Below are 25,597 nucleotides of genomic sequence, written 5' to 3' on the forward strand. Positions count from 1 at the left end.
TGCGGCGAAGTTGTCATAGGAGACTCACCAGGATAGTAGCAGTGGAGGTCGTGCCTGAATAGGCTATCAGAATGGTTGCAACCCCAGGACCGGATCATGTGTCCTTGATGCTGGATCCTTCTATAACTCAATCCTCCAAACTTCAACAGGACATCTTGTGAAACTGAACGCGCGCATCTCCACTCTAGCCCATCCAGAAATCCGTTCCGGTGTCGCGGACTCGTCGCGATATCAATCTCATCCCCTCACCGTGATTCGACGGAGCCATCGGATGCAGGGAGCGCGCCCAAGATTGACCAGGGCCATGGAAAATCGCAAGATCGAAATTCGAATATCAACGCGACGCGCCAATCAGCGAGGACCGGATGGAGGTTGGACGAATGCGCGAGCGGGAAATTGCCAATGGAATGAAATGATGGGAGACGTGGTGGGGAGGGCGGTTTCGCGGACAAGGATGGTAGTATCACGTGGTTCACGGCGGTCATGTGCCTTGTCCGAAATGCAGGGACTTTTTTCACGTTTCCAGCAGGGGGATTTGCTGATGGCTCCCACAGGGAGTCCCTCAGCTCCATGCATCCTTTTCTGATTTCCCGAATCGCGTCGTTATTTGTGGGCAGCGGGACGTCCTAAAACGTCCAGACTCCCCGTTGTCCCGCCCATTTGGATTGGCATTTGGCAAAGGTGGTGGTGTCCGTGGCGAGAGGATCGGTTAATTCCCCCCTGTTCTCATATTAACGATTTAGCGCATGCCCCGTATTCCTCCATTGGGCCAATTTGGGTCGAGTGATTTGCGCGGCGGATGGGTCGTGCCTGGGCGTCACTCGTGCTCTACTGCAGATGATGGGAGGCATGATGAGACGGTCGCGGAATCGTGCAGGAGGGTTCTCAACCGTCAATGTTACCTGGCATTGACCATCACGGATGCAGTCGATGTCGCTGCTGTCATTACTGCTGTCTGCTGTCTGCCTGGTGAGTGGGTGCGATGATCCAGAGCCGCATGTAGGCGACGTGAGGTCATTTGACGATGCATTGCTCGGACGTTGCGGCTATGAGTGGGACGGTGGCCATGTCGCGATGACTCCACTTGGTCCAGTGACTGGAGTATTCTGCTGTGAGCCTGAGCTGGATGCTGTATAACTGTGTGACCTGCTCATCATGATCCTGCGTCCCAGGCAATCGGGAATCCCGTCACGATAGGAAATGCCGAATGAAGGATTGGCAATTCCGTCGGCGGTAAGAAACTATGCTGGAAACGACGCGGCAGCAGGAGGAGGCCAGGAGCGGATGATAGTGGGAAGATGATGAAGCAGGAGACAGAATGCCGGAATCACCGCATGTCTGCATGACTGCATCTGCATCAACCAGGCCGATATTAATATGATTCTGATATTACCCTTCCCGTTGAGCCCATCGGCAGAACCACCAGCCCGTCGTCAACGGCAGATCACCGCCGCTATGTTTCAGATATCGTGGTCTTTCTACTGTCTAGTTTCCCAATCGGCAACGCCGCCAATCAGCGTCCTCGCCGCCGATATTTCTCGGATGCACATCACTCAACCGCCCAACCGCAATCGGACTCGGGGCTCTGGCTGGTCTGACGGAGGGAAAGTCGGCCTGTCGACCGTCTAACCGCCCAATGATGGCGGGACTCTGAGAAAAGGTGAACCACTTGCGGCGAGGGGGAGGGGACCAATCATGCGAGATGCCGTGGGCGGGGATCTTGGAATGCCGTTGAGGTCGAAATGTTGAATGGGAGACAGCTGCGAGTGTAGCGGCTGTTGTTGTGCTGTAGTGACGATGGTAGCGCAAAACGGTGACCGGATCGGAGGCCTGCGTGAGAAAACGGACAATATATAAAGGGGGATCTTAAGGACGTTAAGTCCGAATTAGCGGCAGAATCGACTGGTTGCCTTTCTATTCTAATCCTGACCAATATTATTATTGTTATGCAGAGCCAGCCAAATGAGGCGAGTCGGATGCAGCGCAATATGACTTCGACGACTTGGAGATTCGGTCGATAATGTCCCAGGACAGAGCGGTTGAAAGGACTGCAATTAAATATTGGAAATGCAGGAACGGCGACCATTCTTAGTGGCCACTAGGAATATAAAATGCGGAAATCCAAGACATTTTCCCGAATTGTTGTTGAACTCAACGCCATGCCATGGCGAGTAAAACTTCCTTGTAAGATTGGGGCGTTTGGTGACATCCGATTTATTAATACAGACCAGACAGGATGCAGGTGATGATCCACTCCATTGGTGCAGGTGATCACAGGCACTTTGCTTCTTCCCTCTATCCAAATGAATCCAACAGACGGACAACACTTTGCCTTCGAACTGAATCGCTCTATTGATTCATTAGCAGCACCAGACTTTGATACTTCTCATCAACAACTCATTCATAACCCCATCCTACATCCTGTAAAACCCCCCAACCCGAATTCAAGTTTCACCCCCCCCAGTTCAAGCTTCCTGCATCCCAACAATTATCCTCCCGATCCTCCCAGCTTGGGACGGAACCAGCATAGCACCCAACCTCTGCTCCAATTTATCCAAACGTGACCTATTTGCCGGTTGGAGCCGTCTCGTGGTGGTGAATTACGACATTGGTAGGCTGTAATTAGGCGGCTACAGAAATCCAGGAAATCCAGAGGGCCGGAAATCTACCTCGTGCCCCAGTTGCCTCTCAAGGCCTCAACGCACAGCCCAAGTGCCCGAGTGCCCAATCCCGCCCAAGCACACAGAGTCCCACACGCCGTTCGGTTAGCCGCGTGCATCATCATCGGCCATCATCATCCATCGTCAACGGCAAGGTGCAAAGTGCAAAGCTTCATTGGGGGGAAAGAGGGGCAATTCCAAGCTCTTGATCGGGTTCAGAAGTCAGGACGACAGCACCACTCCCTAGGAAAACCTTCCAATCCAAGTGCAACAGCGTCAGGAGTTCGTCAGGATCATCACGGATCATCACGATTGGTGCGTCGCGAGAGGGTGTGCCTCTCTCACACACTCTCTGACACTTTTGCTGCGTCTCTCTTCAGTGGCTCCTCTCATCGGTGGTCACGCTCTCCTCTCAGATTTAGTTTAGTGGGGCTTCAATCACTCTCAAGAGTCAAGACTCAAGCTCTCTGCTCCCAGTTCGGAATTCTGATGCTCTGAATTCTGATGTTCACTCTCGAGTCTTGACTCTGCAACATTCGGCCTCTCACGCTCGGCGTATTTCCATCCATCTTTCTCCTCCCTGACTTGAATCTTAACTTGATCCCCTCCTCCCCCGCTGCTACGTTTCTATCCAGCGGTTCGTCCAAATTCACCTGTAACAACGAACAACCACCACGACAACCACTCCATCATTACGGTACGCTATCATCACTGCTGTCGGTGCTTATTCCCATTTCCCTCTCCCCTTCAAGTTTCCAAATCATCCTCACCTCGCTGCCTGCATCATCATCATCATTCACCACGCATCAAGCGTCAAAAGGACTGTCAAGTGCTCAACAGTCAATCCAAACCCAAGCTCATCCTCACAAGTGGTGCAGCGGTGCAGCTCATGCACACACGGACCCTGTTGCCCTCTTCGCCTGACTTGCCCCATCTGCCCATCCATCCATCAATCAACCACCCGCTTTCCTTCTCTCTCACACACACTCTCCAACTCTCCCTCTTCCACCTCTCCCTCTTCCACCTCTCCCTCACTCCATCCAACTGCTTCACTTAGCCTATTCACATCCTGCACATTCCCTAGAAATCCTCATTTCCCATCCCAATTTCAGATCTGGTACCATCCCACCCTTCCCTGGGCTGCCATGTCCCGCTTCAACCGCTGACCTGTTTGGCCGCTGCAGTACGACCGACCCTGCCCGTCCACCAACCCTCCCACCCAGCCAAGCTCCGTCATCCACGACCAACGCCCTCACCACCTTGAATCCCCATCATCCTCCCACTTCCCCGCCGCATCATCACCCATCCGTTCTTGCGCCCCTCCCTCCATTGTCCAGCACCCGTTGCGTGTTCCATTGCCCTCGTCCCTCCTCGTCGACCATTCCACCTTGGAATTCCCTCTCGACCATCCATCATCGGATCGGACGGACTCCACGATCCTGCATCCTCGCTCCGCCCACCGACGCACGCACATCCCGCGAAAATCCAAGCCACCACTCAACCGTGATCGAATCCCAACGCAGTCGGTTTGGAGGTCTCAACATTATCAAATCACTTCAGCATGTCGCAGAACCGGCCGTCGGCGTTCTCGACGCTTCGCATGGGAGGTAAGGTCCCCATCCGCTTTCGGCCGTCGACCCCGGCACGTGCGACGTCGCAGGTATACTAACGATTTTTTTCGCATTGCAGAAGTCATTCGGGAGAAGGTGCAGGATGGATTGACCGGCGAAACCAGAGATCTGGCGTATACCCAGTGCAAGATTGTGGGGAATGGGTCGTTTGGCGTGGTGTTTCAGACCAAGTTGTCACCAAGTGGGGAGGATGCTGCCATCAAACGAGTACTGCAAGACAAGCGATTCAAGGTATGTTATACTGCAAAAACTGGAAAGAAGGGTTCTGATCAACTTTCTAGAATCGGGAGCTGCAAATCATGCGCATTGTCCGTCATCCAAACATCGTCGAGTTGAAAGCCTTCTACTACAGCAATGGGGAACGGGTACGCCACTCCTCGTCTGCTTCGATCTAATTTGAGCAACTCTAACCCCTGACAGAAAGATGAAGTCTACCTGAACCTCATCCTCGAATTCGTCCCCGAAACCGTCTACCGAGCATCGCGATGGTTCAACAAGATGAAGACGGTCATGCCGATCCTCGAGGTCAAACTTTACATCTACCAGCTCTTCCGCGCGCTCGCATACATCCACTCCCAAGGCATCTGCCACAGGGACATCAAACCCCAAAATCTGCTGCTCGACCCGGCCACCGGCATCTTAAAACTTTGCGACTTTGGCAGCGCGAAGATCCTGGTGGAGAATGAGCCGAACGTTTCCTACATCTGTTCAAGGTACTACCGAGCGCCGGAGTTGATATTCGGAGCGACCAATTACACCACCAAGATTGGTAGGTTCATGCTGTAATCCATCGAATGATCCGATCCAGCTAACGTAATTAGATGTCTGGTCCACCGGCTGCGTCATGGCGGAATTGATGCTTGGCCAACCGCTCTTCCCAGGCGAGTCCGGAATCGACCAGCTCGTGGAGATCATCAAAGTGCTCGGAACCCCCACCCGGGATCAGATCCGTACGATGAACCCCAACTACATGGAACACAAGTTCCCGCAAATCAAACCGCATCCGTTCAGCAAGGTATTCAAGCCCGCATCCCGTCGCCGTGCCCCATCGGGAAGACCCGCCTCTGACATCGCCCAGGTCTTCCGCAAAGCCGATGCCGACGCCATCGATCTGATCTCCAAGTTGCTCGAATACACTCCTACGCAAAGATTGTCGGCCATCGACGCCATGGTGCATCCGTTCTTCGACCAGCTGCGGGATCCCAGCACCAAGCTCCCGGATTCCCGTCACACCAACGGCGCCGCTCGGGAACTGCCCGTGCTGTTCGATTTCTCCCATCACGGTATGTGTCCCGCTTGATCCGCGTTCTTCCCTCGCTAACCCTCGCAGAACTCTCCATCGCCCCTCCACTCAACCAACAACTCGTTCCACAGCACATCCGCCCGACCCTGCGCGCCAAGGGCCTGGACATCGATGCGCCCAATTTCCGACCCCTCACCAAAGAGGACATGGCGGCCCGGCTGGATTAACGCTCCCCCCTATCTCTTCCTCTTGTCCTTCCCCGGGAGCACGAGGGCCCGCCTACCGGGACGGGAAACGCCTGCGCAACGTAACATCAACCGGACATTGGCCGCGGGGTCGACAACAGACAAAAGCCCCAACTCGCGCGGGCGTGGAACCAGGGACGAACGAACGTCGCGCGCAAAACACTCCGAAAAATCGGGAGAGAGAGAACGCCACCCCGTTCATTCCCCCTTATACCCCCGAATCCTTTCTCTCTCTCTTGCTGTGGTGGACAGACACATTGGGGGATGGGGGAACCGAACCAAGGGAACATCCAGGGACACGGAGATGGAAATGGAATGGAACGGAATGGAATGGAATGAAACGGGAATGGAATTGGGATGCATTCACGAAGTTATGTTTCTGGGAAATTCACAACACCGCAACGCACTACTACGCAAATCGCGCACGTCACTATCGCATCCGTCATGTTGCGGATGTCGGTTGGTCGTCATACCCGCTAAACCTCCTCCACCTCTCTCTCCCTCTCCCTCTCCTTCTCCTTCTCTCTCTCCCTCTCCCCCTCTATCTCAGAGTTCGCAAGAGTCTCGGCACGAGTACGAGTACGAGTACATGTTGGCAGCGAAAATCATGGATGGGTTATTTCGATTGTTTTATTTCCCGTCTTCTGTTCGTTGGTGTTGGTGTTGGTGTCGTGGTCAGTGTCGTCAGTGTCGTCCTTGCCGTCGTGTCCTATTGTCATTGGTGTATCTTTACCTCCCCCATCCATCCATCCGACCAGTCGTCCAGCCAGCCGTCCAGCCGTCCAGCCATCACCCAGCGTCCCCCCGACCTCCCGACCTCATCCTCGAATGTCACCAAAAGTTCGACGCCGCTTCATCACCAACTTCACGGCACACGATCAGCAGCAACTTCACATCATCCGTTCCAGCCTCTGCTCCTCCCAACCAGCAGAACCGATCCACCAATCTTCCCATTGCTTAAAATCCCCCGAAAACGACAGAAAATCGCGATCCGTCAAGCAGCACATGTTCCTCTCTCCTCCCGCGCCATCCCGCTCGCCTTCCGAGTGTGTTTTCAATTTTCATTTGGGGACAGATAGGGGCGGTTCGCTAGCCTGTTCCGGGTTTTCGGACGTTTTCTCGTCGTTGTTCTTTGATGTCGCTGTTGACGTTCGCCATTCTGGTGTTGTTTTGCGAGGCACACACTGCCAGCGCTCGTCCGTAAAATGGTCGATGTTCTCATATTTTTCCTTTACGAGCAGAGCCAAAACGAAAGTCATGTCTCATTAGTCAATCAAATCAAATCAAATTCAATTTTCTATCAAACAGTTTCTTGAACGTGGGGTCTGCAACTTCGTATGTTTAGTGTTCTGACGCTACTACCGATGTCGCTGTGTCTACTTCTACTAATACTGCTACTCCTACTGCTGCGTCTGCCGTTGATGGTCCAGTAAGCCATCGATCATACGATCATGCGTGAGTAGGTCCCACGTGCGTCCCCGGTATATCCGCCGTAATCCCACACAGCATAGCAAGAATTCCTATTCCTATAAAAACCCTCCCAACCCTCCTCCCATCATCTTGCATGTCCCCCCGTCCCCCCCACCCCAAAGCCCACTCTCCCCTTTGAATTCGACCGCATTCATCAGACCTAGACTTCGGTGGCGGTGTCGCACCATCAATTGCCTACCATATCCGCGTGCCGTCCTGTTCGCGCTGGATGGGTTGTTGGCGGTGGTTGGTTCGCTATCGTCGATTGTGTGGGGATGAAGCGCAATGGTGAAGGACTTGCGGTGGGGTGATCGTTCGATGGTTGGGGTGGGTGCTGGGTTGGGAAGTGGTTGGAGGATGGATGAAGGGGTGTGGGAAGGGGAAGAGAGAGGGGTTTGGGAATTGCGTAGATGGAGAGTGTGGTGGAATCGAAAGGCGTTCTTGTTCGAGTGAGATATGTATTGTTCTAGTGAGATGTGTATTCAGATCCATGTGAGACGTTACACGAGATGTTCTCAAAGTCTCTGAAACGACTGATTCATTGATCCATTGATCCTACTGATTTCAATCCCACTCTTACAGACTCTCTACCCATATATAATCTTTCCTCTCCCATGCTTATCCCACTTCTCTTCACGCCGGAGATTCTTCAGCCTCGATCCTCACCGGTCAAAGCAAGGGTGCATACTGATATCTACTCCGTGTTGATCCTAGCATCTGAGCCATCTTCTTGCAATCTATCTGCAATTGGACAAGATCCAGACCCGGTACTATCAGCTATCTTGGTCAAATCACTCGATCAAGGACTGTGCTGCTTCAATCACTGAGAAGAGGACTCCATTGCAATCCTGTTGCGCCTGAGCACCTCTAAGCAAACCGCACGGGAAGCTACAAGATCAATGTCATCTACACCATTACTTACTCATTCAATCCCATTGTGAATCTCCAATTCCCTATTCTCAACAATCTCAGTTCAATCTATCGATTGGTTGCATCGAGCGGATCAGTAGTGAGATTGGCGACCGCGCCCGTCTTAGCGCCGCCCGCCAGGTTAAAATATGGAGGGAATCTTAATTGATTTATCCGACAGCGGTGATACACCCATGGAAGATGCCATGGACGCCGATATGAACAATGGAGAATGGGTAAGTTTCAATCACAATTCACTGTCATCTTGTTCGGGGTTGGATCAAGTTTCGTTGTCGTCAGTCGTCTGATACACAATATGCATTCTTGGCACCTTTCGTCCGCTGAAGCAGCTGCATGTTCCAAACCTCCCTAGAATTTCACCTTCCACCCTAAACACGAACTATTCACTCCAGCTCTCCCTCGCGTTTCGCAAACCTGCCATTTGGTTTTCATCGTCGTGCAACTCCCCTTTTCTCTCCTGCAACGGCTTGTTGTAATCCCTTCCCCGTATCAATCACACCCACAGTCTGTTTGTTGCTCGTGAGCTCATCCCGCAACAAAGCACGAAGTCCTCCCTAACGCAGACGCGCAGACACGTCTGACCGGCCTTCTTGCACCTCCATCATCGTTCGGCGCCGCCAAACTACTCCCCAATTCATTCAAGGCAGCGAAACTTTCTCTCGGCCCCCGCTGGGATTCTCTAGTCTCCCACCAGCAGCCTCTACTCTCATACGAGGACCCAACACCAGTTGACGAGCTCGCCAGTCGGATCGCGAATATGGACGTTGAGAGGAGACATCATAATGGAGGTGGTAGGGAGAGGCATCATGGTGGAGGCGGAGACAGACATCATGGCGGTGGGGAGAGGCATCATGGCGGAGGCGGGAGGTTCCATGGGAGGGGAAGGAAACGAAATTTCCGAGAGCGAGGTATGTCGGTTCCTATTGCTAGTGACAGATGGATTGGGTGGGATGATACGCTGCTTGACGATCGAGAACCAAAGCCCTCTCCGGGCATGTTATTTATGAACCATCTGGCGGGTTTCATCTGCGAGATGAGAATTGGCTGACGCGACACCAGGTGATGACGACGGGGATCACGATCGTCGACCACGTTTCAAGCCCCGCTACGAAGAACCGGCCGCATCACGTCTTCGCCGACTGATTCTCGCCATCGCGGAACAACCGAGAGATGGCGCGGCGAACGAGGCCCAATATATCGCCAAATTGTTGAACGAGAACTTTGAAGATGATCTGACGAGGAAGACCTTCTTTGATTTGGTGCTTCAAGCGTGAGTGGCATTGACTCTTGCGAGTGGCACAACGTGGCGCAAGTCACGGCAAGCTAACGAGATGATAGTGTTTCGGAGCAGCCGTTGAAGATTCCATATGTTGCTGCCGTCATTCTCCATGCCAATGAAACGAACGCGGAGATCGGGAAAGAGGCCCTGGAGAGAGCGAGAGTTCGAGCGCAGTTCGCATTGGACAGCGGCGATTGGCGTGGATTCAAGCTCGTCTTGCGATTCTTCGCCTGTCTTCAGCCGATGCTGGCTGACGACGGCGTGTTTCCATTGCTTGACGAAGTCTTCAATCGCGCCGTTGATTTGCAGACAGCGTCTCAGGAGGACGTGAGTAGATCCTGCGGTCAGCCATAGGACATGCTAATATTTGAATATAGGCTGTTGGTTTGGACTTGGTCAAGATCATCTTGTTGACTCTTCCCTATCTTCTTGCGAATTCGCCGACCACATGGGCTGAGAAGGCGGCTGAGCTTCTCGAGAAGACGGACATCGTCGCATCAGCACCTCATCCACTCGAACCACTTGTGGAATCTTATCTTGGCGATGAAGATCAGAAGCCTTTTGGGTTCCGCAGCTTTATTGGACTACTCCAAAAGCAGCTGGCCAAGGAATCCGAAAATGGCTGGGAACTCACATGTCTTTCCCGTCCCTACACCGACTACAAGAAACAGGCCAGCGAGGAGGCTACAGCGGAGATCCCAAAACATGCCCTCCCAGAAATCACCGTTCCCTCCCCCGTCAACCCCGGCCGGAGGCCCGTCTTCCCGGAGACCTATTTCTCCATGTACGCCGACACCGAGATCGAAACCGTGCCGCGGACCGACGACATCGCTGCCTCACTGATCCGCGACGCTACCGTCGACACGATCAACCTCCTCGACTTCAACCGCGTCACCACGGCGCGCTTCCTCATGGAAATCGACTGCTTCTGGGCCGCGGGCACTTTCGCCAAGCGCGGAACGGCGTTCGATAAGTTGAAGAACGACGAGGGCAGGACGATGTGGAAGTCCGAGGATATGGCGGTGGATGCGATCTTCAGCCAGCTGTTCGCCCTGCCGATCCCGGAGCACAAGCTGGTGTATTATCATGCCGTGGTGACGGAGTGTTGCAAGATCGCGCCGGCGGCCGTGGCGCCTAGCTTAGGAAGGGCCATCCGGTTCTTGTTCCGGAATATCGATTCGATGGATATGGAGCTAGAGTATCGGTTCATGGATTGGTTTGCGCACCATCTGAGTAACTTTGATTTTCGATGGAAGTGGGCAGAATGGTAAGACCACCACAAAACGAAGTGCAGTTCAAGATCTAACTATTATTTAGGATTGAGGATATCAGCCGCCCTGATCTGCATCCGAAGAAGGCATTCCTAGCCGGCATCTTAGATAAGGAGATCCGGTTGAGCTTTGCGAAGCGCGTTCGTGGAACGCTGCCGAAAGAGTATCATGTTCTTGTGCCGGAGGGCAAGGATAAGGATACTCCAGATTTCAAGTATAGTTCTGATGGTATGTTCCTCCCCTTGTTCTTGTACGTGCACCACTCACGTCAACAGATGTCCCATTCGCACCGGAAGCCCGTCAGATTCTAGATTTGTTGAAGAAAAAAGCCCCAGACTCCGACATCCAACCCATCATCGACAACATCCACGCGCAAGCCTCCGAAGCCGCCCTCTCGGACCCCCTTGTCGCTTCCACCGACGCATACATGACCGCCGTCCTGGTGATCGGCTCCAAATCCCTCTCGCATCTCATCTCCGGCATCGAGCGCTGCCGCGAACGTCTCGTCTCCGTCGGCCCGGCCTCCGAGGCCGCCCGCCGCCAAATTATCTCCTCCGTCGTCGACTACTGGCGCTTCCGTCCCGGCACTGCCGTCGGCGTCGTCGACAAACTACTCAACTACACCATCCTGCTGCCGGAAAGCGTGGTGCTCTGGGCGCTCGGGCCCGAACGCCTCGGAAAAGGCGAGCCGCTGGCCGATGCTTGGCTATACGAGATGGTCTCCGGCACTCTCGGCAAAGTCGCGACACGCGTCCGCCAGATCCGCGACGCATTGGTCAACGCCCGCGTCGCTGGCGGCATGCCCGACGAGCAGATCACCAAGCTAGAGGAGCTCCTCACGCAAGAGCGCGGGGCGATGCGAGCGCTGTTCGGCGAGGTGGACGACTCGGTCGGCGGCGTGGCGCGCGGGGTGTCGGAAGGGATGCTCGAGAACGAAGCGGACGACGCGATAACGAGGATCCTACGGGCGTGGGGGGCGCGGTGGGCGCGGGTGTTCCGGCGGCGGGCGGCGGTGGAGGAGACGTGGGTGGCGGACGAGGCGATCAAGGCGGCGATCGAAGCGCGGAAGATGTTAGAGGGGGCGGAGCGGCGGCGGGCGGAGGAGGTGGCAGCGGAGGAGGAGCGGGAGGAGGAGGAGCGGGTGAAAAGAGAGGAGGAGGAGAGTAGGAAGCGGGAGGAGGAGGAGGAGAGGGTGAAGCGGGTGAAGATGGATGAGGGGAAGGTGGAGGGGGGGGAAGAGGTGAAAGTTGATATGCTGGATGTGGCACCGGATGCGGATATGGTGGATGGGAGTTAGTTCGGGGGTTATTATCCTTTTTTTCCCGTGGGTATCAATCTCCTATGGTCATAGGGGATTGGGACTTGCCAGTCAAATTGCTGGTCATCTATCCAAGGGAGAAGGGTGCGAAATGGTCATCTTCGCCGTGGAGTTGGTGGTCATCAGTCATATGCTTTACAATAGGATGGAGCTACTTAAAAAGTCACATGGATCATACCTTATATCATGAACCACCTGTGTCACAAGCCATGCTATGACTACTATAACATCTGACTCTATTTCAGGTTGATCTGAATAATATCTGTCTGCGTGGAGAGATAACGCCGTTCAACTTCCGGTACAACGAAACATTCCTTCCTTGGCAGCCTTCATACCAGCCGCATTCATAGTATTCAACACCAGAGCCTCCTCTTCAACTCAGCACCTATCTTTACTCAATTCTATATCATGTAAATGCAACACCAATGACTCATTTGTTTCCTTAAGATCGCTACTTCGTGTTGAATGTGCCGTCGTCATTCAGAACATCTACCTTCTCTCATGCTGTTACCTATCTAACGCGTCAACTTCAGGCAGAGCAACAGCAACTCTTCAGTGTTAATCCATGGAAGCAAACCAGTGCTTTTTAAGATCTCAATCCTCTCTGATACGTGTTTCTCTTACTACTATATGACTGACTCAGGTGGTTATCACGCATGATTGTGTGACAACGCTGCATCCTTTGTCCTCATCATTCCTCTTTACTCAACCTCACATTCACAACCCACCATGGCTTCAGGAGTGTTCAACTGTCCCATGTGTGACTACACCTCCCCACTGGAAGAAGAAATCCTCTATCATTTTGAAGAGCAACACACCGATGACTCTCCCTTCGTGGCGCGAGGCGCCTCTCCTACCAAAGACTCAAGCATTCCAGCCACATCCCAGAGCAAGAGCGCAGAAAAGGATGAATCTCCCTCGCCCAGCAACGGTACCGGGAACCGCCGCAAGCGCAGCCATGACTCCCTGCAAGATGACGCGGAGTTCAACTACGTCAAATGCGAGGTGGAAGACTGCGGGGAGATCGTGTTGCTCAGCGACCTGGCGGAGCACATGGAGATGCATGACGCGGAGGAGATGTCGCTCGCGCTGGACGAGGCAGACAGCGCGACGGCACGTGAGCAAGATGAGCAAGACGGAGAAGGGCCCAGCGGTGCTGGTGAAGATGACGCGACCGGGCGGTTCGATACAAATATCGCGGACGGCCTGCGACGCAGCGCGCGGAACAGCAAGAAGCAACCATCTCCGGCGAAAAGGACCGGATTGACGCGCAGCTTGTTCGATTCCATCGCGCCGCGGACCGCGGAATCGAAAGGGAAAGATAAGGGGAAGAAAGTCGCGATGGCGCGGAAGAAGGCGAAGAAAGGGCGGGAAGGCCTGGGCCCGTATGCATGGGAGGATGAAATGCCTGCGACGATGTTGCAGGAGATGAAGCAGCCGATTTCCATCTGCAGGAAGAATATCCTCCGATCCGATGGGAAGGGGATGCTCACGTTGACGTGGTATAAGAACGAGACGCCGGACCTGATCCCCGAGCTGGCACGGCTATCGGAGACGGATCGGAACATTCGGAAGGCGTGGTACTGCGACGATGCGGTGCATCATGTCGGCAAGACGACGACGCGTGACACGGGGTTCTGTGGGTATAAGAATATCCAGGTGATGCTGTCGTACATCCAAAACGCAAGATCTAAGGGTTACAAGGAGTTGAGGCGGCGCGGGTTCGACATGACCCCTGGGATTTTAGATCTACAGGACATGATCGAAGAGGCGTGGGATAAGGGGTTCTGCTCGTTTGGGCGAAAGGAAACCGGAGGCGTTAAGGGCACGCGGAAGTGGATTGGCACGAGCGAAGTGAGTTGCTATATCAAGAATTCTCACGCATGTACTAACCGAATCTCCAGCTCGCCGCGGTTCTCACCCTCCTCAACGTCGACTTCACCCCCGAATCCTTCCAAGATGACCTCTCCACGGATCACCAAGCGTATGAGGCCCTCCTCTCCTACGTGTCCACCTACTTCCGCCGCGGCGTCCGCCCCAACTGCACCGCGAAAGTCCACCAGACGTCGCTCCCGCCGCTCTTCCTGCAGCAGCCGGGCCACTCGCTCACAATCGTGGGGTACGAGATCCGGAAGAACGGGGCGGTGAACCTGGTGGTGTACAACAACATGTTCCGGCCGCCGCCGGCGCTCAATGTCCATAATATCAGCAAGATCAAGCCGAAGGCGACGGTGGAGTGCATGAAGGGGTTTCGGAGGAATGAGGAGCGGTTGCGGAATCATAATGCGTTTGAGGTGGTGGCGTTGGTTCCGGAGGAGTGGTGTTTGGAGGATTGTGAGGGGTGCCGGTGATATGGCAGTCCAGTGAGCATGACGATTGAATGGAGCGAAGTCGTCCCATTACTAGACAAAGGGTGGGCTTCTCGGTTACGCGGAGGGGGAAAAGGGACCGTTAGGCTGCTAAATGAGGACATGGCATTATGGTAGTAGCGGAGTTGTAGACCTGATACAGGTCATGGTCGGAACGCTTAGTAGCCTTTGATACCAATGGCGAGGCTATGCTGGAGCAGCTTTATTGCTAGCATTTCAAAAAAATTATACAGCAAATTGTCTCCATGTCCTTGACCAGTCTGAAAGATGAGAATGCCTCATAACAACTGACCCTTGCCTAGATACCTGAAACCATTCTCAGTCTAATCAGTCACAAACCCCGAATCCTGCTTAAGATATGTCGACACATCCACGAACGGCCCGAACTCCTTCGTTACCGCCTTGATATCCGCACCGTACCCCTCCTCCTCAAACCACTTAAACATCTCCCCAAACTCCGGCATCACCCACATGATCCCCTTCGCTAGGAACCCAAACGTCGTCGGCAACTCATACCCCACCGTATGCCGAAACACATTCTCCAAGTCCTCATAATTCATCTCCTCCCCCGCTACCGACACCGCCCTCCCATCCCACTTCCCCTCCCTCCCCTCCTTCTCAAACCCCACGAATGCTTCCGCCGACACCCTCCCCAAGTCTCGCACGCTCACCAACTGCAGATTCCGCGTCGGCGTCATCGCCTCCCTCCACGCCGTCGAAAACACCTTTCCCATCATCCCCGGCACCAAATTCTCCATGAACGCCACCGGCCGCACGATCGTCCACGCCATCCCGTGCTCCGCCGCCGTGCGCTTCAGATGTGCCTCGATGTGGTGCTTCGAGCGGAAGTGCGGGATTTTGGTCGGGTTCTCGTCCGAGCGGGCCGCGCCGCCGCGGTCCACGGAGGCGTAGATGAGATGCTGCACGCCGTGGGTGGCGGCGGCGGCGGTGAGGGCGGTGCCATGCTGTTCTTCGCGGTCGGCGCCGCTTGGGCCGAAGGGGGTTTGGAGGGAGAAGACGCCCCAGATGGGGCCCGGGGCGGTGGTGAAGATGGAGGGGCAGTCAGAGAAGTCGCCCGGGTGGAGGGAGATGCGATCGGAGAGGGCGAGGAGGGATTGGGCGGCGGGGGAGGAGGGGGTGCGGGTGAGGCAGAGGATATGGAAGGGGGAGGTGGGGAAGGAGGGGTGGGCGAGGAGGGCGCGGACGAGGGCGCCTGGGGTAGTTAGTGGGGTGGTAATTGGGCTGAGCGATGTAGGGGGGAAGGAGAGCAGTGGTTCAGTGAGTCAAATCCGCATCTAAGAGACAAATGACTGCGCTAGCTTAATAGGGCGACTAAATTAAGATGAATAGATTTGACTGAGGATGACTGGTTCCAGAATGAAAGACTGCATGAAAACTTTCGAACAGGAATAACATGACAACAGGCAAAGAGATATTCAGACTTGTATACGAAAAAGACTTACCGCCTTGCTTCCCCGTAGCGCCCGTAACCAAAAGATACTTCTTCTCAACCATGTCTGGTATCGCTGGATTAGGAACCAGTTAATGTCGTGATCAACCAATGAGCGTTCCACTTCTAGCTGCCAGTAACTGCAGATCTGTGCAACACACTTGATAAGGTAGTAAGTTTGTTGTCACCTATAGAATATGATAGTATTTCTAGTTAATTTAAAGGATTGAAAAAGTAATGAAGCTGGATCAGGTATCGTATGAGAAGGAGGATTGTTACTCCGATGAGATGATATCATTCAGCCCCCCGGTCCCTGAATCCTCCTCCAGATCTCCCATGTCTGTCTTACGATCACGAGGATCAGAGGATTTGTATGGACATCAGCTCATGAGAATGATAGTTAGCATTCATATTAGAGTAGACCGCGTAAGTAGAGAGCATTTAATTCCCACATTTTCCGGGTCCCGTGTCTTGGACTTTGAGCATCTTCTCGTCCATTCTTGTGATACATGTTCAGCGCCGTCCCTGCCTCTAGACATCGGCCTGCATCGTGTGAATGCTGTTGCTGGTAATAGCCTCTTCGCCTTCGTACATTTGCATGCTTATTGACATGGTATTCATGCTCCGCTCGTCGGTGTAATCCCCCTCACGGGCCACTTTACTTCGCCTAGTCATGCTGGCACCCGAGGCGTCTAATTCTCCACCGCCTGCAGGACCGCGAAATCCCCAGCATCATCCCCAGCGTTGTCATCTTGAAATTCATCATCTCCATGAACTTCGTAGTATTCACGAGGCTATCGAACGGCATCGGCAGCTTGGAGATGGTCTTGAAGTGGATCGTCGGATCGATGCTCGTCTGCTGTCGACAGCGCCGAATATTGCCATCTCGATGTGGGATAAGGCCACCGAGAACAATTGGTTATGTCTTGGCTGGTGATTAGGGAGTAGCCAGATCCAGGAAGTAATCGTCTCTGAGGGATCTTCTGTGTAGACGTCCATCCTTCCATGGAGTCAAACCTCCTCATCTCAGATGATTGAAAAGATAACCCATGACTCAACCCATGGCTAAAACCCCGATGAATCCTCCTCTTCTAATATCGTCTGCGACATCAAGTCCCGTTTCCGATCCAGCGTTCCCCCGACCGGAAACTCAAACCTTCCCGGACTCAAAGGGCTTAGCGGGCTTGGTGGAAGACGTGACCGCTCGAACTCATCCACCCATGGCGACTTGGATTTCCGTCGCTGTTTTCGACCCTCGCGGTACTCTGAAATAGAGCGTTGTGCGGGTGTCTCAATGGCGACGGCTGTCTCAGGATTCAGGTCTAGAACCAGAACGGCGCCGCGGTAGAGGGAGAATGCGGTTGTTGCGGCAAGGGCGCCGATAAGGACGGCGAAGCTGAAGAAGATGTAGAGGTCCTGGAGTTGGTTTAGTAATATTACAAGGTGTTAGTCCAGTGGATTGAGGTTGCTTGAGAAATCAATCTCGGAGTTCTCATACATGCACACAAGGAACAATACGATCAGGCGACGAACAATACGAACGGTCGACATTCATGATCAGAGGATTTAACGAATGAAATCAATGATAGAACTAACCTCGAGTTTTCCTAGAAGTACGAATGGATATAGGACTGTACGGTATGCAAATTGGCCAACATAAATGCCCGGGAGGATGATCGTATAGATAATGGACCAGGCAAGACGGAGGAGAGTGAGGACGAGACCCAGGAGAAGTTGACCCAGTTTCACGAAAGGGAAAGTTACGACGGACATAAACCGGAAATCCATTGCATAGAGAATCATGTATGGTGATCCCACACAGATTTGACTTCCTCAAGATAACAGGGTGCAGTTAGATCTGTCATGGATTGAGGAGGTTGAGCATCGGATTGAGCAAGCTGCAGCCGTCCAAGCCATTCAATAAATGATAAGGCATTCACACCGCTAAGGGCGGTAAGACGATGAAAGATGTCCGTGACTGGGCCGGATTGGAGGACAAGGAAAGGGTTGGGATATGGGAGGCCGGAAATCACTGGTATTTGTCGTTGTCGAAAGCTCGTCGGATCCTAGAAAACGCGTGCATTGATTGATGCATAGAAGAGGAAGGGGAGAAGAGGGACAGCTAGGAGCGATCGATGCCTATTCTAGATACTAATATTACAGTGATACTATGTATGGTAACCTGTATGTACAGTGATACTTCTATCGGGGCCTGGCATCCCCGTAGAATTCGTAGCCTGGAATTCATAGAAAGCTCCGGAACACCATGAAGACCGCCGTCGTTGTTCAACCCACGCGGGATATATAATCTTATTTCTCCCTCACTCACGCTCTCACGCTCTCACGCTCTCAACATGTCGACACCTTGATAGACATGCAGCACGAGCGTCTCAATCCACCGATCATCTCTCCGTGATCGCTAAACCCAATTGCCCCCCACGCGCAAGATGGGGAATAACCCATCTCGATCCACGGGGGCCAGCGCTCCTCAATCTCCCCCATCGGCTCCCACCTCTTCTCCAGCCACGACCACATCATCTCACCAGCCAACCCAACCCAGTCCGTCCCATTCAGGCCCAAGCCGGAGCACCTCACGAAGGGAACCAAGGGAACCCAGGCGGAGGGAATCCATCCAAGGTATTCACACCCTCTCCTCCACCAAAGCCACCGCAGCCCCGCCATCGGCAAGCTTTGAAAGCGCAATCGCCCAAGTGGTGAACTCTCCAACAGGTCCGCAAACGCATCTATTGCTCCCGCACACACTCCCGCACTCGTACTCACAGTCTCAACAAGCCCCTCGTCGATCCCAAGCCGCCCCGACCCCCGTCCTCCGACCCGTCGATCGAGCTCCCGGAAGCCTAGGATCCAGCATGGGCAACGATCAATCCAAAGCGAAAGCGAAAGCTCCGGAGCAACCCCATCCACACGCGACGAATGTCACTCCACCGGTGCCGATTCCCTCTAGCACGACCAGCCCAACCCCCGCCGCCCGCCCCGTCACCGTCCCCGTCCCCGTCACCGTCCCGCAGGCAGAGACAATGATCGGACCCAGCCGGGTCGCATACAAGTCAGAGGCGCCTCCGACCTCTGACACATACCCGCTACAGCCGGCGGAGTATGGTCGACCGCCTCGCCTACCTCTACCGATCGACGAGCAGGTATTGATGCCTGGGTCACCGATCCTGGCGCCGAGGGAGCCTGGATCGGCGGAGGTGGACGAGCTGCCGAGGAAGGAGAGCATGTTGAGTAGCACGACGGTGGACGAGGAGGAGATCGAGGATGAGCTGCCGAAGAGCGCGGAGGGGGTGCCGCAGAAGACGGTGCCGACGCTGCTGGAGTGGGCGGGACCGGGGGAGAAGGTGTACGTGACGGGGACGTTTGCGAAGTGGGACCGGAAGTACAAGTTGCATCGCAAGTAAGTGAATTTGGTCATTCGAACATTATCGCATTTGCTTGTCGGTAGTTTTGAACCGGTGGGAGTCAGTTATCGGGGCCAATGCTTCGATATGCGACTATCCGAGACACGCCACACCGGTTGCGAAGATGGCGATGCAATCCGCTCAATCAGTCCGCGATTGCGGAATCCCCGCATGTAGTGCACTGAAGATGCGACAAATCACTCCTCCATTTCACTTATTTCTTATTTGCCTATCTGAAGCGCAAGGACACGGCTGACTTCCCTATCACAGCGGCCCCAGCAAGAATAAGAATGCTCTCTCCGCAACGCTCCAACTCCAACCGGGCACCCACCACCTCAAGTTCATCGTCGATGGCGAAATGCGCCTGTCAGACCACCTTCCCACCGCCGTCGACTTCACCAACATCCTGGTCAACTACATCGAGGTCTCGCCCGACGACATCCCTTCCGCTCCCGATGCGCCGCCCGGCTCCGAGACTCCCAAGCCGGACTACGTCGTCCCAGCGAACATCCACCCACCCCTGCGTTTGTCTCCGCCCCCAGAACCCAAGTCCGTGTCGCCCGTCGCGAAAGTCCCCGGCGCCATCATCACGCCGTCCGCGCCCGAACACGCGACCAAACCGGCGTCCATCCAGCCGACGTCACCGAAGAACTATCACACTGATATCCCGACGTTCCTGGCCGACTACGACACGGACGAACGGGACCCGTATTTCCAGCGGGCGGCGCAGGTGATAGGGTACGGGCATCCGCCGCCGTCGTTGCCGATGTTCTTGAGCAAGAGTATCTTGAACAGCGCGACGCCGATGAAGGATGACGCGTCGGTGTTGGTGGTGCCCAATCATACGGTCTTGAATCATCTAGCAACCAGTAGTATCCGACATGGGGTGCTTGCTACGAGCGGCACGACCAGATACAAGCGAAAGGTTTGTCCCCCACAGCTTTAGTTGACCATGCTGACTGATCATGCAGTTCGAAACCACGATCGTGTTCAAGCCGACGAGGGACCATGACCGGCGATGATGATCCACTTCACTTGGACGGCCGACGACACGACTTTCTTCCTGGGTTGGTAGACACGGGATTTCTTCTCACCACGGATGCGATCATGATCACGACCCAAGACTCATGATGACACAAGACGCGTAATCGCGAGGGACGGCTTTGCTTCGTTTTTGCTTTTCACTCGGCTTCGTATGGAATATCACCGGGCCAAGGATAGGAGTAGGTGGGTGCTGCCTTCAGTTTGCGCAAACGAACTGGGGCATCGGGCATTTCATGGGCTTTGGGGTCGCTGCTCGGCTTGGGAGGACGATTCTTCGGGACCGCTATTTTTTGCTTCCTGCACGGGATGCTATCAATGGATCGTTGAGAACTTCGCTTCTTTTCCCTTGAGAATACAGGGGCATGGGGTAGATCATGGGGTAGATCATGGGAAGGAACTCTTTCTCACCTTTGTAGAATGTTCAGAGGAGATATCCTCCCGGTCCGTGGTCGATACGATCCGGACCTTTTCGGTTTCACTCAATGGAAGTCGCTCACATTCTGAGATCTCTTTTGGCATCGGTTGATGTGTCGTCACGTTGGGATCGCTTCGTGTCTCAATCTCGCCATTTGATATGCACGGCGTCGGTCCGGAACCGTTGCGTGCAGGTACTGTCGTCTAGCCCGTCCTTCACACCACTCTCAAACGCCAGCAACCCAGCATGGGCGATCATGATGCCGTTATCGATGCAGAACCGCTCGTCGGTGGCATACACGCTCCCCCCTCGTTCCTTCGCCATGAGGCCCATCATCTCCTGCAACCGCTCGTTACATCCCACCCCTCCGACGATCAACACCTGCTGACTCCCCACATGCGCCATCGCCCGCTCTGTGATCTCCACCAACATCGCAAACACCGTCTCCTGCAGACTAAAGCACAGATCCTCCACCGTGACCAACTCCCCGCTTTCCTCGTCCCGCAACCGCTTGCTCTCCTCCTCCGCCAGCACCCGCCCCGCCAACGCGTCCACCGCCGCCAAAATCCCCGAAAAACTCGCATCCATCCCCTTCACCGTATACGGCAGATCCAACAACCTCTTCCCCCGCTTCGCCAACTGCTCGATATTATATCCCGGCGCCGGATCGTTCGAGATGGCCAGCGTGCGCGCGAACCGATCCAGACAGTTCCCCACCGCGATGTCCAGCGCCTCTCCGAAGATCCGGTACCGCTGGCACGAATACGCGATGACCTGTGTGTTCCCCCCGGAGACGTACAGCACGACGGGGTTCTCGGCGCCGGTGATGGCGCGGCCCATCTCGATGTGCCCGACACAGTGGTTGACGGGGATGAGCGGCTTGTCCCAGAGAAGGGCGACGGTGCGGGCGGCGACGGCGACGGCGGTGAGCGGGGCGCCCATGCCGGGCCCTTTGGTGAAGGCAATGCAGGCAATGTCGGAGGGGCGGAGGCTGGATTGCTGGAGGCAGCGCTTGATGAGGCGGATGACCCAGGCGCGGTGGTGGGCGGCGGTGTCTTTGGGGAGGAAGCCGGCGCCGGGGGGGGAGATGTAGGTGTGGCGGAGGTTGGCGAGGATGATGGGGGGGGAGGTGGGGGAGGGGTGGGAGATGAGGCCGATGCCGAGTTTGTTGGCGGAGCCTTCGAGGCCGAGGGCGATCATGATGATAAATATGGGAGATGGGGTAGAGCTGGGGTGTTTGATGTTCGGGTTGGTTTCGTAGAGGTTCACGTTGCGGAGATGAGTGGGATATTGAGATATCACCAGGAATTCAAGGATGAAACTGACTCAGTATAGGTGTTTAGTCCAGGCGGATTGGCAAAACAATTGAGTCATTGAAATGTGTGGTTCGTGATGCCTGATGAACGTCTACATGGCTATTTATTAGGACCACTCAACCTATCTTAGCATAGACATAACGTAGTAAGCACCGTACGATGTAATAAGGGATTCTCTGTATAATTAAGCACCCATATTTAGAAGAATCCTGTTAACCACACTGCCTTTGTGAGGTGCCTCTACTGCCCACTAGGGTAGTACAGTCAGAATTGCTTACATAATGTTTCGATTTGTTGGTTCTCGTGCTAATATTGGTAGTGAGCCTAGCAATCGAGACACATCAGTTGTAACTTGTTAAATCGATCCATCACTGTTTTCATTACGACCTTGAATGCATCTCGTTTAAACCTCCGGCCGTAACCAGACTACTACAATCACCTTCTCTATGTGATCACTGGAATGACCGAATCAAAATCCGCCAATGGCGTAAGGCTACGCCACAGCCGCTAGCTTGATAGGGGTTGGCGCCACCCACAAGGTCTCCATATGCCCGAATCGGATGGGTGTTTTCTTTCTCTCACCTTACTCTCACTTCCACGCTTCTAAATCTAACTTTGTGTCGAGAAAAATAGATTTCAAGAAGACATTGAAGTACGGAAATACAACCATGTCTCAGCCGTTCGACGAGAAGACCAACGCTTTCCTGCAGTGGCTCAACCATTGCGGGGCGGAAGTCAGTAACAAGATCGAGTTGCAGGACCTGAGACAGTTCAAGGAGGGACGGGGCGTGGGTAAGTGAGAGACCGGTCTTTGATGTCCCCCAAGTCTTAGATCGCCGGAGTGAGAGGAAGTTTTGTATCAATCTTATACTAATTCCTTGGTTATAGTTGCCACCGCGGAGATCGAGGAGGGCGAGACGCTGTTCCGGATCCCTCGCTCGTTAGTACTGACGGCGGAGAATTCGAAGCTGGTTCAGGACCACAGAGCAGTAATTGAAGACTTTAACGATGAACCGTGGGCCATGTTGATCCTGGCGATGACATACGAGTACTTCCGCGGCCGTGACTCGCCGTGGTTCCCGTACCTCAGCATTCTCCCAACCGAGTTCAACACCCTCATGTACTGGTCCGACCACGAACTCGCGGAGCTGCGAGGCAGCACGGTACTTCAGCGCATCGGCAAAAAGCAAGCTGACGAGGACTTCCTCGGGCGAATGATCCCACTCATGCTACAACATGCGGAGGTGTTCTTCAACGTCCAGCCTGGCGAACCCATCCCCATGATGCCCGACCATCTCCTTGCCCTCCTGCACCAGTTCGCTTCGACCATCATGGCGTACGCGTTCGATCTAGCCTCACCGGAGACGGGCGAGGCCGACGAAGACGGGTACGTCAGCGACCCAGACGAGGCGGATTGCCCCAAGGGGCTGGTGCCGATGGCGGACATGCTGAACGCAGACGCGGACCGTAACAACGCCAACCTCATGAGCGAGCCGGACTTCCTCGAGATGAAAGCGATCAAACCGATCGTCCGCGGGGAGCAGATCTTCAACGACTACGGCCCGCTCCCGCGCTCCGAGCTGCTGCGTCGATACGGCTATATCACCGATAACTACGCGATCCACGACGTGGTGGAAATTCCCAGCGACGTCATTATCGCGGCGTTCCACACGTTGCGCCCCGGCACCGCGATGCACCAGGATGTCCTCGGCCTGGTAAGTTCTCGGCTCCACCCAAAGAAAACACCAAACTGACAAATGACTTGCAGGTTGACTACCTCGAAAGGAAAGACCTGATGTCCGACGGCTACGACCTCTCCATGCCCCGTCTCCTCGACGTCGTAACTACCCGCACTCCCCACGGCGACCGCCTCCTCCCGGACGCCTTCGCCGACTACTTCTCCCAACTCCCCCCCGACCTCTCCCTCCTCCTCAGCGCCCTCGTGCGCCTCCAACCCGGCATGACTGCCCCCGAATTCAAGTCCATCACACGCGACATCCCCTCCGACCCCGCGACGCGCCAGCGGATCTTCGCGCTGCTGCGCGTCTGCGCGGCGGACCGCCTGGCGCATTACCCCACGACGATCGACGACGACCGACGGCTGCTGCGGGACGACGGGACGGGAACGCATGGTCCGGTGGACGAGCGGGAAAGGTTGGCGGTGCAGGTGCGGTTGGGGGAGAAGGAGATTTTGGATCGCTGGGGGGGTGTCGCGCAGGTTTGTAGTTTGGTGGAGGTAGAGGAGGCGGAGGAGGCGGAGGAGGCGGAGGGATCGGGTGGAAAGAGGAAGGGTGAGGATGAGGGGGGGAGAGGGGGTGGGAAGAGGGCGCGGCGGGAGACGGATGATGCGATGGAAGAGTGAGGAGTTCAGTCTATGAGGATGGGTACCTGGCGAAGAAATCGCAGCTCAATATGTATGGTCCGCGCCACTCGAGGAGCTCGCAGTATGGCTTACGCTTCACGGACGGACCGACCTTCACGGACGAGTGGCTGTACCACACACACCCTTCAATCGAAACCCCGGACGTCTACGAACGACCTCACCATCACCATCACCATCACACGATCCGATCACCACCGACAAACCCAGTACGTACGTCCCAGTTCTACATTTCTGTTTTCCGTTTCCTTGGGAGGGGTATCATACAACGATTTTCTCGACAAAACTCCATCAATCCCCTTTCCTCTTTCCCTGTCCCTGTTCCATTGCGCCGTCCAAATCTTACACCGGGAAACGCAAAGAATCATCCACACTGCTCCACTTACTCCATACCCGATCCCCTGCCTGCCCTGCCCCCCTTCCTACGCCGCTTCTTCCATGCTAATGTACAATAGGGATGCATGCAGGATACCAGTGATGGCTGTCCATGCGACGAGAAAAGGATCGATGTGAGCAAGAGCAAATGAGAAGGGCGTGTGTGAGAATGCGGAAAAGTAAAGATGCTGTAAAACAGGAAAAAAAACTCGCTAAAACAGTCAAATGTATGCGATGCGATGCGATGCGATGCGATGCGATGTGTGTTTCAGGGTTACCCGATCGAGGAAATCGAATCGAATCGAATCAGACGTCCTCCGAGTGCGTGGTGCTTTTCCCGAGAAAAAAAATACCGCCCCCGTTCTATGTCCGATAGGATAGCCAGCAGATCATACGGTGAGTTGGAAGATAATACGACGACGGAACATCGACCCCTCCACCGACCCTACCGACCCAACGCCTAGAATTCCGCAAAGCAACGCTTCCGCCTACGACGGCGCCGCCACCGTCACCACCGGTGCCCCCTGTTGTGCCTGCGCCAACCCCTGCTGCGCCTGCGCCAATGCGCGCCTCTGCACCTGCTGAATCTGCTGCGGACTCAACGAGACGCCCTGCTGCGCGGCCTGCTGCTGCGCGGCGTGCACAGCGGCGGACACATGGGCGTGGGCGTGAGCGGCGGCGGCGTTTTGTAGGGAGGGGTGCGGCGGGTCGCGGGACTGCAGGGCGAAGAACATGCGGTGGCGCATAGCGAGAGAGTCGTAAGGGTCTGTGGGGCGGAGGGG

At 54.8% G+C, this 25,597-nt stretch overlaps 11 protein-coding genes across 11 annotated transcripts; 6 read left to right on the plus strand and 5 right to left on the minus strand.

The window, feature by feature from the left end:
• Nucleotides 1–1,465: 1,465 nt before the first annotated feature.
• On the minus strand, nt 1,466–2,195 carry P152DRAFT_312702 (uncharacterized protein). The gene has a single exon (XM_033675166.1). It carries the CDS (start codon nt 2,084–2,086, stop codon nt 1,694–1,696), a length of 393 nt encoding a protein of 130 aa, XP_033534921.1. The 5' UTR covers nt 2,087–2,195; the 3' UTR covers nt 1,466–1,693.
• A 2,026-nt stretch (nt 2,196–4,221) lies between these two features.
• Nucleotides 4,222–5,761, plus strand: P152DRAFT_473027 (glycogen synthase kinase-like protein-3 beta; the record flags this gene model as incomplete). The annotated part of the gene is made up of 6 exons (XM_033681197.1): nt 4,222–4,267; nt 4,350–4,522; nt 4,573–4,656; nt 4,712–5,060; nt 5,113–5,574; nt 5,622–5,761. 6 exons carry the CDS (start codon nt 4,222–4,224, stop codon nt 5,759–5,761), a joined length of 1,254 nt encoding a protein of 417 aa, XP_033534922.1.
• A 2,799-nt stretch (nt 5,762–8,560) lies between these two features.
• On the plus strand, nt 8,561–12,026 carry P152DRAFT_434240 (cap binding protein; the record flags this gene model as incomplete). The annotated part of the gene is made up of 6 exons (XM_033677482.1): nt 8,561–9,087; nt 9,239–9,449; nt 9,518–9,785; nt 9,836–10,725; nt 10,776–10,957; nt 11,005–12,026. The coding sequence occupies exons 1-6, from the start codon at nt 8,937–8,939 to the stop codon at nt 12,024–12,026; spliced, it is 2,724 nt and encodes a 907-aa protein (XP_033534923.1). The 5' UTR covers nt 8,561–8,936.
• Nucleotides 12,027–12,776: 750 nt separating this feature from the next.
• P152DRAFT_395122 (uncharacterized protein) lies at nt 12,777–14,398 on the plus strand (the record flags this gene model as incomplete). The annotated part of the gene is made up of 3 exons (XM_033676285.1): nt 12,777–12,978; nt 13,021–13,901; nt 13,952–14,398. 3 exons carry the CDS (start codon nt 12,777–12,779, stop codon nt 14,396–14,398), a joined length of 1,530 nt encoding a protein of 509 aa, XP_033534924.1.
• A 165-nt stretch (nt 14,399–14,563) lies between these two features.
• On the minus strand, nt 14,564–15,976 carry P152DRAFT_481398 (NmrA family protein). The gene is made up of 2 exons (XM_033681817.1): nt 15,880–15,976; nt 14,564–15,629 (listed from the first exon to the last, which is right to left on the minus strand). Exons 1-2 carry the CDS (start codon nt 15,929–15,931, stop codon nt 14,740–14,742), a joined length of 942 nt encoding a protein of 313 aa, XP_033534925.1. The 5' UTR covers nt 15,932–15,976; the 3' UTR covers nt 14,564–14,739.
• Nucleotides 15,977–16,931: 955 nt separating this feature from the next.
• On the minus strand, nt 16,932–17,654 carry P152DRAFT_473031 (uncharacterized protein; the record flags this gene model as incomplete). The annotated part of the gene is made up of 2 exons (XM_033681198.1): nt 16,932–17,282; nt 17,463–17,654. The coding sequence occupies 2 exons, from the start codon at nt 17,652–17,654 to the stop codon at nt 16,932–16,934; spliced, it is 543 nt and encodes a 180-aa protein (XP_033534926.1).
• Nucleotides 17,655–18,736: 1,082 nt separating this feature from the next.
• Nucleotides 18,737–20,231, plus strand: P152DRAFT_395218 (uncharacterized protein; the record flags this gene model as incomplete). Its single annotated transcript, XM_033676295.1, has 2 exons — nt 18,737–19,281; nt 19,556–20,231. 2 exons carry the CDS (start codon nt 18,737–18,739, stop codon nt 20,229–20,231), a joined length of 1,221 nt encoding a protein of 406 aa, XP_033534927.1.
• A 654-nt stretch (nt 20,232–20,885) lies between these two features.
• Nucleotides 20,886–21,944, minus strand: P152DRAFT_473033 (putative tRNA threonylcarbamoyladenosine biosynthesis protein kae1; the record flags this gene model as incomplete). Its single annotated transcript, XM_033681199.1, has 1 exon — nt 20,886–21,944. One exon carries the CDS (start codon nt 21,942–21,944, stop codon nt 20,886–20,888), a length of 1,059 nt encoding a protein of 352 aa, XP_033534928.1.
• A 784-nt stretch (nt 21,945–22,728) lies between these two features.
• Nucleotides 22,729–23,814, plus strand: P152DRAFT_394881 (SET domain-containing protein; the record flags this gene model as incomplete). The annotated part of the gene is made up of 2 exons (XM_033676276.1): nt 22,729–22,852; nt 22,949–23,814. 2 exons carry the CDS (start codon nt 22,729–22,731, stop codon nt 23,812–23,814), a joined length of 990 nt encoding a protein of 329 aa, XP_033534929.1.
• A 681-nt stretch (nt 23,815–24,495) lies between these two features.
• Nucleotides 24,496–25,110, plus strand: P152DRAFT_457664 (uncharacterized protein). The gene is made up of 2 exons (XM_033679275.1): nt 24,496–24,653; nt 24,896–25,110. The coding sequence occupies exons 1-2, from the start codon at nt 24,507–24,509 to the stop codon at nt 24,965–24,967; spliced, it is 219 nt and encodes a 72-aa protein (XP_033534930.1). The 5' UTR covers nt 24,496–24,506; the 3' UTR covers nt 24,968–25,110.
• Nucleotides 25,111–25,303: 193 nt separating this feature from the next.
• On the minus strand, nt 25,304–25,579 carry P152DRAFT_473035 (uncharacterized protein; the record flags this gene model as incomplete). Its single annotated transcript, XM_033681200.1, has 1 exon — nt 25,304–25,579. A coding segment is annotated over one exon (276 nt), but the record flags the coding sequence as incomplete, so codon positions are not given.
• Nucleotides 25,580–25,597: the final 18 nt, after the last annotated feature.

The sequence above is a fragment of the Eremomyces bilateralis genome (assembly GCF_010015585.1).
Source record: "Eremomyces bilateralis CBS 781.70 unplaced genomic scaffold P152scaffold_7, whole genome shotgun sequence".
NCBI classification, from domain to species: domain Eukaryota; kingdom Fungi; phylum Ascomycota; class Dothideomycetes; order Eremomycetales; family Eremomycetaceae; genus Eremomyces; species Eremomyces bilateralis.